This window comes from Strigops habroptila, chromosome W (assembly GCF_004027225.2).
Source record: "Strigops habroptila isolate Jane chromosome W, bStrHab1.2.pri, whole genome shotgun sequence".
NCBI classification, from domain to species: Eukaryota; Metazoa; Chordata; class Aves; order Psittaciformes; family Psittacidae; genus Strigops; species Strigops habroptila.
Window position 1 is genome coordinate 12962254 of NC_044301.2, and position 17067 is coordinate 12979320.

General features: G+C 44.1%; 1 protein-coding gene across 1 annotated transcript in view; it reads left to right on the plus strand.

Annotated features, from left to right (window-relative positions):
* The window catches only part of LOC115618971 (C-Maf-inducing protein-like), a 184072-nt gene extending 168808 nt beyond the window's left edge, over positions 1-15264 (plus strand). Inside the window, exons 15-21 of the mRNA XM_030510968.1 lie at positions 1722-1838; positions 3286-3426; positions 4412-4459; positions 8637-8783; positions 10252-10357; positions 11485-11555; positions 14919-15264. Coding sequence (XP_030366828.1) covers positions 1722-1838; positions 3286-3426; positions 4412-4459; positions 8637-8783; positions 10252-10357; positions 11485-11555; positions 14919-14972 — 684 coding nt within the window. The 3' untranslated portion in view covers positions 14973-15264. The remainder of the gene's footprint in view (positions 1-1721; positions 1839-3285; positions 3427-4411; positions 4460-8636; positions 8784-10251; positions 10358-11484; positions 11556-14918) is intronic.
* The last annotated feature ends 1803 nt before the right edge of the window (positions 15265-17067 follow it).

Sequence of the window (17067 nt, forward strand, 5' to 3'; positions counted from 1 at the left end):
AGGGGGATCTACACTTTGTGCATCTCCCCCATGCTGAACATTTTGGGACATAAAGAACATGCATGTCTGTTTATACACTTAAATCCAGATGGATCAGATACCTTTGAAACAGAAAATGGACAAAGACTGTTCACAAAAGGTTTCATCCCTTTTCACTGATGTTGTGGTTCTGTCTTTTATGTTTGGAAAGAAAACTTCTTCAGGACTATATAATTTCTCCTGAGAGCTTTTGTGGTCCAGGATGTTTATGAGCATCAGGAGATGGCATGCATGAGAGCACAATACTAACATACATCAATATGCCGTACTCTGTGCCCTTTGTAAGGATGTTGATAAATACTTACAGAGCTGCTAACAGCTAACCTTAAAGTTTGAAAAACATCCTGTTCAGAGATGGACCTTGCATTAAGTAGTAGCATCAGTATTTTCCATCACTCAAGAAAACCTCCTAAAAAGCTTAATGATAACTGCATGAAATGAAATCCTTCTTGGCTTGAAGCTTACTGTTTTTAAAGGCCACCTGAGCTCATGGATGCTTAAGAAAAAAAGATTTTGTGTTTTTTCTAAAGGCCTTGCTGGCAATGAAGCCACGAGGAAGAAGAATTGCATTGTAGCACATGATCTGCATAGAACTGACCCCACTACGGCGTGCTTGCGATATTTTCAGCAGTATTGAACATAGTCCAGGCAATACCATGAACCAGGAGAACCACAGAATGTGTTTACAAGCTTATTGTAAAGTAGTGCTGATGTTGAGTCTACATAATGGAGCTCTTACTGCCCAGGTCATTGGAAATTACAAATTCTCACATAGTGCTCTGACAGCAAGCTGTCTGGGCCATAAAATAGGACTTTAGCTAGGAAATTCTCTACAGCTAATCTCTAGGGCTTTTAAATGGGAAAGAATATTGCCAACATCTTTTGTGAGAAGAGACTCTTATGTTTGATTTGTATGAGTGGCTTTGCATTTCTGCCATAGGTGTTACTATGTGATATCCAATGCTTTCTGGAGCTAGGAGTCTGCAGGACACTTTTGTCAGCTAGTGGACTCAAGAGTTTTACTCAGGCAGTGTTCTCAGCATTTCTTTCCTTTCAGGGAAAACTGAGCAAAAGGGAAAGCAAGATAACGACCCAAGAGCACGTGAAAGCACATGAAGTTATCTCTGACTTAGGGCTCAGGACTGCTTTCTTAAGACATTCCTTCCTTTCCCAGTCAGTTCCTGTCTGTTCATTCTGAACAGGTGATTTTGTCTGTCACCACCCTTTAACTGATGCTAGTGTTCAGCCAGCAGATTGCCAGCACCACTGCTTTTTACCTAGACATCCAGCCCACACAATCCTTGCTCACCAGCTGGCATTTCCAGAGAAACTGAACTGCAAACAAAATCTCCTGTGGTTCCCCTGGGGCTGGGTTCATCATGTTACTAGGGATGGGGTTAATTGCACAGCTGCTCTGATGTTTCCTGGGGAGCCTATATCAGGCCTCTGGGCTGTCAGCTGAGCTCCTTCATGGAGGAAAACTACCTGCTCCCTCAGATCTTGCTAGGCATCACTTCCAATAAAGCTGTTGAGAGACTACAACAATAATCATAATGAGGGACCCCTTTTCTTTAGGTTTGTCACGAATACTTATATTTGTTTGACTGCCTAACAATGTCCCTTCAGAGGTATATGTGTTTCTTAGGCTTACACCTCTAATTTTAGCTCTGTTTCTCAAATAGGTTCATATTTTAATGGGATCCTGCTATAAAACAAAGAAGTTCCTGCTTTCACTGGCTGAAAATAAATTAGGACCTTGCATGCTACTGGCCTTGAGGGGTAACCAGACGATGATAGAGGTAAGCCCTAAACATATGTGGTCATGGTTTATGAGCAGTATTCAGATTTGGTTTCACACTGTCTTTCCCGGAATTAGATCTAGTGGAACTAGAGAAGCCAAGTTCAGGTTTGTGTCATATCAAACACCAGCAGTTGTGTTTCTCTTCATTAAGTGGAATGGAATATTGTTGTTCTGCAGGTGTGAGTGCAAATTACATGAAAAGCAGGTGCAAGAATTTTTGGAGAGAGATTGCTCTAATTCAGTTGGAGAAGCTAAGATGGGAAATAAATGGCCATGATGATGTAGGCTGTGGTGGGGGGTCAGAACTCAGAACCACAAGGCTTTTCTGTGACTAAATACCTGATGCTTATCTTGCCACCTGCAAAATGAGCAGTGCATAAGTAGTGCATTTACAAAATCTTATTTACTTACATTAATAAACATTTTTGTGCTTATGATTAGTTATTTTTGTTGCACTAATAGTTTATGCATAATTTTTCTGGGTTTCTTTAAAGATGTTTCTTGATAAATGCCATCATACATGGAAATAGAGGATGGTTAAATAGGTAGAAGGAGTTACAATTTTTCCTTAAGTTAGATCTGTGCATGCTAATTTAATCCAGTAAATAAAAGTGTGCTGCATGAATTTGAATATAATGTTGCTTGATTTTTTTCATTAAAAATAATTAGAATGATGGAGGGAATAATAGCTTTGCATTTTAATTTCAATGGCATGATGTGTAGCTGAAAAGGCAAGGCAGCATGAGGGGGGCAGCTTGTGTCCTAAGCCCATGCGACCCACTGGAATCATTCCCTGGTGTCTAACTTGCTCCTGGCAGCCCCTTGCCCAGGGGTGAGTCAGGCATATTCCCAATGAGATGGAGGGTGTCCTGGCCACAGCAGCAAGCTCCCAGCATCACCTTCTCTGGGAACCTCCCTGAACTTTCCTCATCCTGCCTCATAGACAGGATACACTTCACCTGCATTCTGCTTGCACAGAAACCCCAGCACTTAGGGACAGAAAATCCAGCACTTAAGGAACTGCTTGGCTCTGCTGCTCATGTGTAATATCCCAAGTGTGCCAATCTGCAGTCTTGTCGGTGTACCTGGGAAATACTGGATCGATTGTACCTGTTCTGAAGCAGGCCATGGCATGAATCCATCTTTCAGGACTGATGCAAAGTAATTGCACCTCTTGGTCAGAAGGAATGAGCACTAATGGAAGACAGGATAGATTAGATAGGCTGACTTTCAGACATTAGAGTTCATTCTTTATGAATAAAAATTGGTTTCTTGTGTTGGAAGGTCAGCAAAGGTTGCTATGATCCTCTAATCTAGCCTGCATAATGTGTGCTCTAAGAACTTACCCAAGTAATTTAAACTAGCGTGCCCAGTGTAATTAGGATATTTGGAAGAAACTGAATGTAAGTACTGCAGTAACCATTCTTCTTTCATTCTGCTGCTAGATTTTGTGTTTGATGCTGGAATACAACATCATTGATAATAACGACGCCCAGCTCCAGATCATCTCTACCCTGGAAAGCACGGACATGGGAAAGAGAATGTATGAACAGCTGTGTGACAGGCAGAGGGAGTTAAAAGAGCTGGTATGTCACCCTGCATGCAGTATTGCCATAGCACATTGTGGTCTGTCCTCTCCAGAAATGGAGATACAAAAGACAGACAAGCAGGGTGTGAAATTACCAGTTAACAACAGGATGGGAGTGGTATTTGGAGGATTTTACTGTCAATATATACACTGTGTGATATTTACTCATGTGTCTAATCCCATACTATGTTTATGAATGATATTCGATAGCCTGCTTAGACTGTGTGAAAGAATAAAGGTGGAATCCTGCTGTCTTAAGATCTTACAAGTCAGCTTGTCAAATTCTGCCACCTTTTGACATATGAGTAGCAAATGGTTCTAGTCCTGGCCAGCCCAGCATTTCTTAATGTTTTGACATTCACAACATTTCACTGAGATGGTCTTTTAGGTCTAGTTCTCAGAGCTAGAGCCTATGAGAAAAAGATCTTCTCCCCCCCCCCGATTTTAAAGACAGGATGACAGGATCTACAGATTGAAGATAGATGTACTCTCATTAGCACTTTTTCACCTATGCAAACATACTCACAATCTTTCTCTTCCCTCTTTCACATTTATATTTGCCTTCTTTAACCCCTGCTCCCAGCCTGAAAAGTATATGCTTTTTTTGAAGGTGTTTTTTAACAAATGATTTTATCAGCTGTGCAGCCTCAACCCCTTTACTATCGTAATCCAGCATTTTAAGGCTGTTTCCTTTAAAGTGAAAGTAACCAACTAATGGCAGGCTGAATCAGACAAAATGCTGACCCATGGCACAAAGACCACTAACTGCAGTTAGTGGATGTCCCCTAGGTAGCAACAGGCCTGCATCTAGCACACTCAGGAAAACATCTGTCAGTGCAGAAAGAGCAGGGACAAGGTGGAAGGGCTGACAGGGAGCTTTGAAATTAGAGCAGGGTTCGCCCTAGCGAAGAGCTTTCTGTACTTCAGTTGGTCTGAAACGTAGAAAGGCAACTTGTTTGACTAAAATATCTTCTCTTTTACAGCAAAGAAAAGGTGGTCCCACAAGGTTAACACTGCCATCCAAGTCCACAGTAAGTTAATCACATCAATAGAAAAACAAGCTTTATCTTGCCATATTTCACTACTGGTGCCTCCAGGAAAAAGTGGAGGGTCATAGTAGTAGGGGACTCTACTTTGAAAGGCACAGAGGCACTCATCTGCTGGCCTGATCCAGTCTCGAGGGAGGTGTGTTGCCTGCCAGGGGCTCGGGTCAGAGATGTTGCTGAGAGGCTGCCTGCTCTAGTAAGTCCTGCTGACTATTACCCCCTTCTAGTGGTCCATGTGGGTGCTAGAGATATAGATAGCAGTAGCCTGGAGAACATTAAGAAGGACTACAGAGCCTTGGGAGAGGTGGTTAGGGGCTCTGGAGCTCAGACAGTTTTTTCATCGATTCTCCAGGACAAAGGGGAGGACCTTAAAAAAGCTAGGCGCGTTTGGCAGGTTAATAAATGGTTAGAATGGTGGTGCCATAGTCAGGGGTTTGGCTATTTAGAACATGGGGCTCCATTTGGGAGGCCAGATGTACTGGAGGCTGGTGGAGCTGGTCTGACAAAGAAGGGGAAGAGCTGTTTTGGTAGGAGGCTTGCCAGGTGGGTCAAGAAAGCTTTAAACTAGATGTGTTGGGGGAGGGGAGCATTGATCCATCCCAACACTCCTGGTCAGTTGCCAGCACCTGTAATAAGTGCTTGGAGCCATGTAGAGATGTTCCAGCTGCCCCAGCCATTGAGTCGGCTTCATTTGGAGCTCGCCTAAGGTGCCTCTATACAAATGCCCGTAGTATGGGGAACAAGCAAGAGGAATTAGAGATGTGTGCAAGGCTACGGGAATATGATGTCATTGGTATCACAGAAACATGGTGGGATGGCTCCTATGACTGGAATGTCGGAATGGAAGGTTACAGGCTGTTTAGAAAAGACAGGCCAGGCAGACGGGGAGGGGGCGTTGCTATCTATGTCAGTGATAGGCTAGAGAGTATGGAACTCTGTCTGGGGACGGGTGATGAGGTAACAGAGTGTTTGTGGGTCAGGATCAAAGGGAGAACAGCAATGGGGGACATTATGGTGGGGATCTGTTACAGGCCGCCTGATCAAGAGGACTCTGTGGATGAAGCACTCTACAGACAGATAGGAGCAGCCTCACGCTCGCAGGCCCTGGTCCTCATGGGGGACTTCAACCATCCTGACATCTGTTGGAGGGACGGTACGGCCCAGCAGAGGCAATCCAGGAGGTTCCTCGATTGTGTGGAAGACAACTTCCTCTTTCAAGCAGTAGAGGAGCCGTCAAGGAGAGGTGCCATGCTTGACCTCGTGCTCACCAACAGGGAGGGACTGGTTGGAAATGTGATGCTCCAGGGCAGCCTTGGCTCTAGTGATCACGAGATGGTTGAGTTTGAGATCCTCAGGACAGTGAGAAGAGCATGCAGCACGCTCACTGCCCTGGACTTCAAGAAAGCAGACTTTGGCCTCTTCAGGAACCTCCTTAGTAAGGTTCCATGGGATACAGTCCTAGAGGGCAGGGGGGCCCAAGACTGCTGGTCGATATTCAAGGATCGCCTGCTACGTGCTCAAGAGTGTTGCATCCCGACTAGAAGAAAGTGCAGCAGGAGGGCCAGGAGACCTCCATGGATGGACAAGGAGCTGCTGAGGAAACTTAGAGGGGAAAAAAGAAGCTTATAGAAGGTGGAAGCGAGGACAGGTGGCCTGGGAAGCATACAGGAGCATTGCCCGGGAAGCTAGGGAGAAGGTTAGGAAAGCTAAGGCCCAGCTGGAATTAAGTTTGGCAAGGGATGTAAAAGATAACAGGAAAGGATTCTATAGATACGTAGCAAATAAAAGACAGACTAGGGACAATGTAGGCCCTCTCCAGAAGCTATCAGGAGAACTGGCTACCATGGATTTGGAGAAGGCTGAGGTTCTTAATGACTTCTTTGCCTCCATCTTCACCAGCAAATGCTCTGACCGCACCACCCAAGTCTTGGAAAGCAGATGCAGGGACTGTGAGAATGAAGACCTTAGGCCCACTGCAGGAGAGGATCAGGTTCGAGACCATCTTAAGAACCTGAACGTGCACAAGTCCATGGGACCTGATGAAATCCATCCACGGGTACTGAAGGAGCTGGCGAATGAAGTTGCTAAGCCACTGTCCATCATATTCAAAAAATCCTGGCAGTCAGGTGAAGTTCCCGATGACTGGAAGAAGGGTAATATAACCCCCATTTTCAAGAAGGGGAAGGTGGAAGACCCGGGAAACTACAGACCAGTCAGTCTCACCTCTGTGCCTGGCAAAATCTTGGAACAGTTTCTCCTGGAAAACATGCTAAGGCACATGAAAAACAACGAGGTGGTTGGTGACAGCCAACATGGCTTCACTAAGGGGAAATCCTGCCTGACCAATTTGGTGGCCTTCTATGATGGAGCCATGGAACTGATGGACAGGGACAGAGCAGTTGACGTCATCTACCTGGACTTGTGCAAAGCATTCGACACTGTCCCACACAACATCCTTGTCTCTAAATTGGAGAGACATCAATTTGATAGATGGACCACTTGGTGGATCAAAAACTGGCTCGATGGCCGCACGCAAAGAGTTGTGGTAAATGGCTCGATGTCCAGTTGGAAACCTGTAACGAGTGGTGTCCCTCAGGGGTCAGTGTTGGGACCGGTCCTGTTCAACATCTTTGTCAGTGACATGGACAGTGGGATTGAGTGCGCCCTCAGCAAGTTTGCCGACGACACCAAGCTGTGTGGTTCGGTTGATACGCTGGAGGGAAGGGATGCCATCCAGAGGGACCTGGACGCGCTTGTGAGGTGGGCTGATGCCAACCTTATGAAGTTTAACCAAGCCAAGTGTAAGGTCCTACACCTGGGTCAGGGCAATCCCAGGCACAGCTACAGGCTGGGCAGAGAAGAGATTCAGAGCAGCCCTGCAGAGAAGGACTTGGGGGTGTTGGTTGACGAGAAGCTTAACATGAGCCGGCAGCGTGTGCTCACAGCCCAGAAAGCCAACCATATCCTGGGCTGCATCAAAAGAAGCGTGACCAGCAGGTCAAAGGAGGTGATCCTGCCCCTCTACTCTGCTCTTGTGAGACCTCACTTGGAGTACTGCGTACAGTTCTGGTGTCCTCAACATAAGAGGAGGGCTACAAGGATAAGGGGGCTGGAGCACCTCCCATATGAAGACAGGCTGAGAGAGTTGGGGCTGTTCATCCTGGAGAAGAGAAGGCTGCGTGGAGACCTCATAGCAGCCTTCCAGTATCTGAAGGGGGCCTACAAGGATGCTGGGGAAGGACTCTTCCTGGGGAAGTTTAGATTAGATATAAGGAAGAAGTTCTTTACAGTGAGGGTGGTGAAGCACTGGAATGGGTTGCCCAGGGAGGTTGTGGATGCTCCATCCCTGGTGATGTTCAAGGCCAGGTTGGACAGAGCCTTGGACCACGTGGTTTAGGGCAAGGTGTCCCTGCCCATGGCAGGGGGGTTGGAACTAGATGATCTTAAGGTCCTTTCCAACCCTTATTATTCTATGATTCTATGATATTTAAACACTTGGTTTATGTTTGCCATGTGGCACAGTGGTTTTGTTCAGTCAAGAGGGGAGCCACGCCACTTGCTCTGTCAGCACAACTGGAGTTTACACAAGTAAGGGCATGTTTCTGCTCTTGGGTCTGTGCAGCAGTTTCCAACACAAGTCCAAGCATCAGGCTGTCACGTTTATACCGGTGTGCAGATTTGGAATGGTAGATTTGAAGGAAGAATTTTGCATTAAAAAACAGACTTCACAATGTCCAGTTCTGGATCTTAGACATGAAAGTCTGAAAGAGACCCATCATTGTTGCAGTTAAGCCTGGTGTAGACCCAGACTAACTTCACTGAGGCCAAGTAATGGTCCTGAATATGGTTTGGATCTAGAACTTGCAGTGAAATCTTCATTAAGTTAAAATGCCTACTGAAGCCTTTGTGTCTTGTAAAGATACACAAAGAAAATTTTTGTCCTAATGTCTGGATAAATTTTTCCCCGGGTATGTGAAGCAACACTGCCACAAGAGCCCAGCTGCTTGCCAAACAAACAGAAACTTCTCTGTGTGGTTCTCTGTTACTGTAAACAAATCTTATAATTGTGCAACTCCTGCTGGTTAACAGTATTGGTGACACCACTGCAGATTGCAGGCTGAGGAGTCAATAATCTTTTTATCAATCTCTTGTTTGCTTTCAGGATGCAGACCTGGCCCGCTTGCTAAGCTCGGGATCTTTTGGAAATTTGGAAAACCTCAGCCTAGCCTTTACCAATGTGACAAGTGCTTGTGCTGAGCACCTCATTAAACTGCCTTCACTCAAGCAGCTGAACCTGTGGTCAACTCAGGTAAGCGCTTTGCAGACTGAAACTCAGAGCAGGAACCAATGCTAACTAATTCTGAAATTTCACGTTATGTCAGCACAGGAGTGTGTGAAGAGGCTTGCTTAGAATGAGTTTGGTTTTGTGCTATTTTTACAGGGCCTTTCTATGGTCTAGCTCATCTTGGAGGCTGATTTTTCTTTTCCACCCTTTTTTTTATTTTTTAAATTTTATTTTATTTATAATTATAAAAGAGTTGCTGCTTGGGTTGAATGTTCCAGTTAGGCATTGTACATGTGCTGCTGTTCATCTGAGAAGTGCTTATGCTTTCACCCATTTGGGATGAAAAAAATGAGCCTGTGCAACTCATCTGGTCAAGTAAAACAGAGAGTCTGTGCAGTGCAGGCAGTGAATTGCTCTGAATGCTGATCAACCAGAATTTCTTTAAAAACAACAGCAGCAAAAAGAAACTCAAACAATTAATAAGTAGAAGGAAACTGTAATGAGAATGTGGTTATTTTGTAAGCAAAAAGAAGCCAAGTTAACCAAATAAATTGTTCAGCTGTTAATCGAAAGAGCTTTTAAAATTAATTTTTTTTTTCTACATTTCCCTGTTGGTTTTGGTCTCTGAGGTTCTCCACTGAACAGGTTTTCCCCATTTTCTGTTAGCACCTGTTTGTAGTGCTCACTGAAAATATGTTTATTCTCGGCGCAACCACAAAAAGCAGCTTTTTTTTTTTCACTCAAATGTCATGTAAATAATCTTTTGTTTTCCTAACTACTTTTGTATCCCAGAAATTTCCTCTTTTTGTGTGGGGAATATGAAGTACAATCTGATTGCTTGCTTTTTTTGAGACTGTCTTGTATCTCTTCCAGATTTGTTCTAACAATGTAACTTTTGGATTTGAAAACTTTGATGCTTCTTGCTCAAAATGAGTTTGATTTCACTGGACAAAGAGCCTGCTTTTTTATCATCTTTTTTTATTATAAAAAAAAAGAGTTTAAATTCCATTTATTTTGCGATATCCTGGTTTCCATTAATCTAGAATTTAGAAACAGCAGAAACTAAGTGGGTCAATAGAACAATTACCAATCAATAGTACATTGTTCTTGAGACCAACATAGCTAATTAATACCACTTACATTGTGCTCTTGTTTTGTGATGTGGTTGGGAACTGGCTGAGACCATCATAACCATCTTGTATAGCCTGAGTGGGAGTGCTCTCATACAAAGTCCAGACTTCAAAGGCACCATTCTAATTAAATGATGGCTTGCAGTTAAGTGCGCACAAGTCACTTAATTTTTCCGTTTCCCATCTGCAAAATGGGGATAAAACTATTTGCTTTCTCTCCTGTAATTTGAGATTATGGAAAACAATCCAAGTGTGGCTTTGAGGGCTCATCTGCAAATCTCATTTCAATGTGCCCTGTTTGCACTGAGCTACTTGCACATGATGTTCATGCATTGTTTGAAAACTCTGCTTATGCCCCACAGTTTGGAGATGCGGGGCTGCGACTTCTCTCTGAACACCTCACGATGCTGCAAGTGCTCAACCTCTGCGAGACTCCTGTCACGGATGCTGGGCTGCTGGCACTTAGTTGTAAGTGACCAAAATAAGCTACAGAGGAAAATGACATGGGTTTAGAGGAATTCACATGGGTTCAGACAGAAGATTGATTTCTCAGCTGCCACAGCGCTGCTTCTGCAGGGATTTAGAACAGGCTGTGGTTGTGTTTAGGTTTAAACTTCCCTCCTCCCTGCCCACTCAAGTGGCTGTTAAGCTGCAAGCAGGGGAAGCAGGAGGGTGATCTGAGCCCGATAATGCTCAGTGGCCTCCTGTGGGCTTTGCTGTCCCAGACAATACTCTGGCTCCTGCCTCTGACTTTACCAGTGGCACTTGTCTCGATCTCACGTGGTGACCTGTTGCCCTGGGGCTTCCCAGCTGTTTTTCATGCACACTGTCCCCTTGGGTGGGAGTCTGACCTTGTGATGCCGGAGGGGAAGATTGCAAAACCATGTAGCAACTTATTAGTGAGTTTATCAACTGTGAGTAGCAGGTTTCATACCCTCTCTGGCATTTTTTTGTTCCTTCTTTTTTTGGGGAGGTGAAACTCTCACTATTCTTAATTTAAATAGGGTGAGGCAGAGTGGGGCCATCTAAGCAGCGTTCAGGATTCCCCCATGCACTGAGAGCTGCTCAACATGCCAGAATGAAACCCTTTCCTGCATCCAACAGTGTATTATAAACCTCGCCTGTTGGGTTTAAAGGGCTCCTTTAATAGGCTCGATCCTACACAGACATGCCAGACAGGCCAGTAGTTATGGCTCATCTTAGGAAACTATTCTGCTAAGTACTGGAGCCTAAAATGGAAATGGGGGGAGGGAGGACTGCTAGATCAGCATGGCCCCTGTGTGCACCATGCAGAGCACTGAGAACAGGCACTATTCAGAATAATGTGCAGGAAACTGATTATGAGAAGTTGCCTAAGCTCCTTTGAAGTCAGTGGACTTAAGCATATGCTTAATGGCCCTTCCTAAATAGGGACTTTTTCCTGGATGAGGGCCCAAACAGCTGTTTATCCATTTGTACTTCTATATTTTACACTATTCAGCTTTTTCCTGAGTGTACTGCACGTAGTCATGTCTTGTTTATGCTTTGACCTACCATAAGCTTGATATTTTAAGAAAATGCAGCATGATGATAAATATCTGTGTGTTCTCTTTTAGCCATGAAGAGCCTGTGTAGTTTAAATATGAACAGCACCAAACTTTCAGCAGATACCTATGAAGATCTCAAGGTATTTCTGAATTGCATCCACTAAAGCTGAAAAGTAGCTGGCCCAGGAGGTCTTGCAGATTTAGCAAGTGCATGGTGGTAGTGTCTAGGGCAGAGAGAACTGGCTTCATGGAGTAGGTAGCATGAAAGTCATCTGAAGAGGGTGAACTGGATTATTTTGGGGAGATAATTACTGAAAACAGCATTGTGAGGTTGCTGGCTTTGGTGGACTCAGGAAACAATATGCTGAATAGATGAGCATGAGATGGAATCAGAAACTGAATCTTCTTGCCAGTGCTATCAACAGTAAAGGTTTCATAAATAGGAGCATGTTGGTTGTTTCTGATGAGTATACAGAGACAGGTAAAATCTAGTGCAGACCTCCAAAGCCATGTCCTGTACTATTAGCAGGACCAAAAGTAATGTGGGTGAACAGCATTACAGAGCCGTGATTCAGAATGCAAAGGGAGAATTAAAAGCACTGGGGAAGGTGCAATTTTCTCTTTGACGCCTCTTGGGCTGGAATTGGGCTTTAAATAGAAATGCCTGCACTAATGCCCAGTTCCTGAGTTTGACATGTGAGATTTATACTGTGAATTTACAACTGCTTTGGCAAAATGGTGTAAAGAACTAGGATGTAGCTGTGGGAGGGGAACAGTCATAGAATCATAGAATCATAGAATAGTTAAGGTTGGAAAGGACCTTAAGATCATCTAGTTCCAACCCCCCTGCCATGGGCAGGTACACCTTGCCCTAAACCATGTGGTCCAAGGCTCTGTCCAACCTGGCCTTGAACACCGCCAGGGATGGAGCATCCACAACCTCCCTGGGCAACCCATTCCAGTGCTTCACCACCCTCACTGTAAAGAACTTCTTCCTTATATCTAATCTAAACTTCCCCTGTTTAAGTTTGAACCCATTACCCCTTGCCCTACCACTACAGTCCCTAAGGAAGAGTCCCTCCCCAGCATCCTTGTAGGCCCCCTTCAGATACTGGAAGGCTGCTATGAGGTCTCCAAGCAGCCTTCTCTTCTCCAGGCTGAACAGCCCCAACTCTCTCAGCCTGTCTTCATACGGGAGGTGCTCCAGCCCCCTTATCATCCTCGTGGCCCTCCTCTGGACTTGCTCCAACAGCTCCATGTCCTTTTTATGTTGAGGACACCAGAACTGTACACAGTACTCCAAGTGAGGTCTCACGAGAGCAGAGTAGAGGGGCAGGATCACCTCCTTTGACCTGCTGGTCGTGCTTCTTTTGATGCAACCCAGGATACAGTTGGCTTTCTGGGCTGCAAGCGCACACTGCCGGCTCATGTTAAGCTTCTCATCAACCAACACCCCCAAGTCCTTCTCTGCAGGGCTGCTCTGGATCTCTTCTCTGCCCAACCTGTAGCAGTGCCTGGGATTGCCCCGACCCAGGTGCAGGACCTTACACTTGGCTTGGTTAAACTTCATAAGGTTGGCACTGGCCCACCGTCCAGATGGTTTCAAAGACTGCCTGAGATGCATTGGCTTTCATGACTTCACATGGACTTTGTCTTCACACTGGTGTTGTGTGAGTCACATCTCCCAAAGTCTTGCCTTATAAACCCAAGGGCTCAAGATGAAACTCAACATTATGTTGTCTTGTGTGTTGAAACCTTAGACTGTGCCAGGCTTACAACCTTGAGTTGAGTTTCGAACTTGAGGCAAGTCCTGAAGCTGCTCTGCTTTCAAAATTCACTGCAAACATCTCTCTTCGGTTCTGGCTGTAGAGCCAGGGCTCCCCTGGGGACTCAGTTGCAATGCTGCTAGCATGGATTTTTCAAGATCAAGTTTTCAAAACTTGTGTCACAATTGTATATGCAAACAAGTCCTTGGAATTAACAGCTGGCTTGCAGATGGATTCACACGATGGAGCTTGTTTCAGGCCTCAAGCATTTACAGACAATCAAGGTCAATGCTGTATTTGGCCCAGGGCTCTGAAATCAAATCTATTGAAAGGCTCCCCCAGTCCTACCCCTGCTTCTGAGCCCCTTTGCCACTAAGTTCATACTGAAACTCATATTTTCCTAACCAGTTCCCTCTGCTCTGGTATTGCACTAACAGTCCTTAGCAGCAACACAGGAAAGTGACTTGCCAGGGCAAACAGCAAAACTGGCTGTGAGCAAAGTCCCAATGGATTGCAGAGAATTAAAAAAGCTGAGGAAACAGGCATGCATCACTTTTTTCCCCCCCCTCTCAATTGAGACTTATCTTAGTCGCCATTTTTTTAGAGCTCTGTGTGTGTTCAAAGGGAGGGTAATAGTTTCTTTCCCTGAGGCACATGGTTGTAGGTCTGTTGGGAACAGCTTAGACTTCAAAGAATGCATTTTTGATACAAATCTTTCCTCCTTCTCCCCTTGGTCTGCGAGAGCATTTGGGGCACATGCCAGTAATGACATTTCCTTTCAGTTCCATCCCCCACCCCACTAAACATACTTGCACACACATACAGACACCCACATATGTACCAGGCAAGCTGAACCAGACAATAAACTCACACCCACTACTGAAGTAATTATTGCCTAACTGAAAAATTATTTGCCGGCGGTGTCTGTAGGATTATGACTAGCTCTTATCAAAATATGCATGCACATAAATCAAGGAGTGAGGTAATAATGACTCCTAGAAACTTCCAACTCCTCAATTATGCCCTAGCTTAATTAAACATGTTTGTTCTGAGAGAATTAGCTGTATGATTATGGTCAGAGAGCATGGAAGTGGAATCGACAAGTAGGAATACTGCAAACAGCCAATTACCATCTGCCTCACGCAGGGTAATTCAGGAACAATATGTCCAAATGCAGTGGAGTTATGGAAAGGAGACCACAAAGACACCAAAAGTTGCTAACACTCTCAAATTTTTTTAAATCAAGCACTGACTGAGTGTGGAGGTTGAAGAAGGAATCTGGGGTTGTCTGCTGCAGTTTGAGTCCACTGCCTTCATAGCTGGAGTTTGACAAACAAAATTCCAAATTTTCATGGAATCATAGAATCACAGACTGGTTTGGGTTGGAAGGGATTAAAGCTCATCCAGTTCCAACCCCCTGCCATGGGCAGGGACACCTTCCAATAGACCAGGATGCTTAAAGCCCAATTTTGCTAAGCATTTGTATAAACAACAATTATTTTTTTTTTTGTGAAGGCTCTGCACTGTGTCCCTTCATTAACACCTGTATGCTCCAGCTCACTGCTGAGCTCAGCGCTGGTACTCTGCAGGGCCAAGGGTGTAGTGCATCTCCCTGCAGTTTGTGGCCGATGATAGATCAATCCTCCCAGGTTGCTGATGGTACGGATTTGACAGGAACTTTTTTCCTGAGTCCTGAACATGTCATTAATTCTGCCCTTTTCCTACCCTCCCGCACAGGCGAAACTACCTAATCTGAAAGAAGTGGATGTCCGCTACACTGAAGCGTGGTGAACTCCCTGCCTCTGACTCTTCTCTTTTGCTTCTCGTGGGAAGGAAAAGATTTTTAAAACAAAGAGAAAAGCAAACCAGAAAATAACTTTTGGCTAATTCCTGTAGAGCAGTGAATCCTGGGACTTGGTGGCAGGAGTAATGGTTGTGGGGGAGAGGAGTGGTAGTGTTTGTGTCGGGGGGGGGATGGGACAAGCCTGGACCCAACCGGATTCTTTCAGCTTTGTGATTTCAGAGTCTATATAATTTAAATTGAAAAGGAAAAGAAAAAAACCAAACAAACAAAAAAAAAAAGATTTTGTAGCAGCAAGAGGATTATAAAGAGGAAAAAAACCACCTTTGTGAATTTTATTTGCCTTTGTGTTTTATGCCATGTGGAGAAAAAAAAAAAAATTCATTTGTCATAATTTGCCTGGGTTTCCTTGGCTGGCACCCAGCCAGTCAAAACTCCTCTGTCACCAGTTTTGCTCCAGAAAATCCAACTTACAGAAATCTCAAGAGGAAAAAAAACCAAAACCAATACGATTTTCACCTCCCCCCATATCCTTGCAGTTGTTATGCAAAGTAATTTTGTTGTACATAAGATTTACATAATGCACCTATTTAAGAAAATGGTTCACAGGTCTGGGACCTGTCTTTTATTTATGAATTGTTAATTCTTTTACCCTTTTTTTTTCATATAGTACTGTATGAACTAATTTGCTGTCTTGTTGTTTGTTTTTTTTTTTAAAGGAATTGTCCTCCTTGAAGAATTGCCTCTCAGTAACACATACTGTATTATACTCCCTCTCTGTCATGACATTCATCGCATTGTCTTTTTGATTTCAAAATGCCTCAACTGTTATCAAATAGGAAGGAAAATATCTCTCATGGGGGGTATGGTTGTTGGGGGAGGGGTGCAGGGATTAATAAAAGTCACATTTCCTTCCGAAGCCTGAAAGCTTTCTTTAGTCTTTTAAACCATGTCAGGTTTAAACATGGGAGATGGGGGCAAGATGCTGTTTACTTTGCCAATGGGGTATTCACCAAACTCTGTAGATTTTACAAGTTGCCTCTGTTGTTTTCTGTTTACGTCCAATATTTCAGAAAGAGAAAAAAAAGCTCTCCCTCCATGTTGTGCATCAGCTTGTTCTGTTCCCCTCCCCGTTCTGTGCATGCATTGTTCTGCGCATTCCTCTGGGGAGACTGAAGAAATAGCGTTGTTGCTGATCCAATAGCTCTGAACTGTCTGTAAATGTGACTGCTACATTTTTCAAATTCCACAATTGCTTAGAAGATGATTTTTTTTTTTTAATAATTGTGGTTTCTTTTATATCTACGCCATTGACTTTTTTCATAATGAGCCTTCATTGTACAAAGCTGCTTATTTAAAAACCAAACTAAAACAAAAAGATGTTTTTCCTCTGTTTAACACCTTTATTTTATTCTTCAGCACCTCAAGGTTTCACATACAGCCAATGTAATTTTTTATATATAAATATAGATATATATTTAATCTTATTCAATGGAAGCCAAGCTTTGGGGTTTTCTTGTTTTGGTTTTGCTTTTTTTTAACCTTTGTTGCTGCGTAGACAACCCCTGCCCAAATCATGGGGTTTTCCCTTTTTTTTAAATAAATGAAACAGGAATTGAGTCTTAACTCATGTAGTGTGCCAGTTTTTTTCCCCCTTCAAATCCCAAACTGTATGAGGATGAAGTATGGAAAGAAAGAAAAAAAAAAAAAAAAAGAAAAATTAAGCCAACTTTTTCCTTAGCGCTGTTGCTTTTACCAATGGTTTACTACTACTGTTCTGTAGCTGTGTACAAAGAGACGTGAAATAATTTCAGGCAAAAATAAACTGTAAGTGAATATCTTTTAGCTGCATGCTTTGTGTTTTCTTTGGAAGAAGCTTTCTCTGGCCTGGTGACATGGAGATGCTGTGGGAGGTGCAGAGACACCAGAGCTGGAGGACAATGGCTTCCCATGGACAGGGTCTCAAAGAGCCACAGGCTCTCACAACTTGCTCCATGCTGCTGTCCCATGCTGTGCACCTTGGTGTGCCTCAGCACTGCCCCTTTCCTCCATCTGCAAAGCAGGGGCACCAGCAGGCAGCCAGAG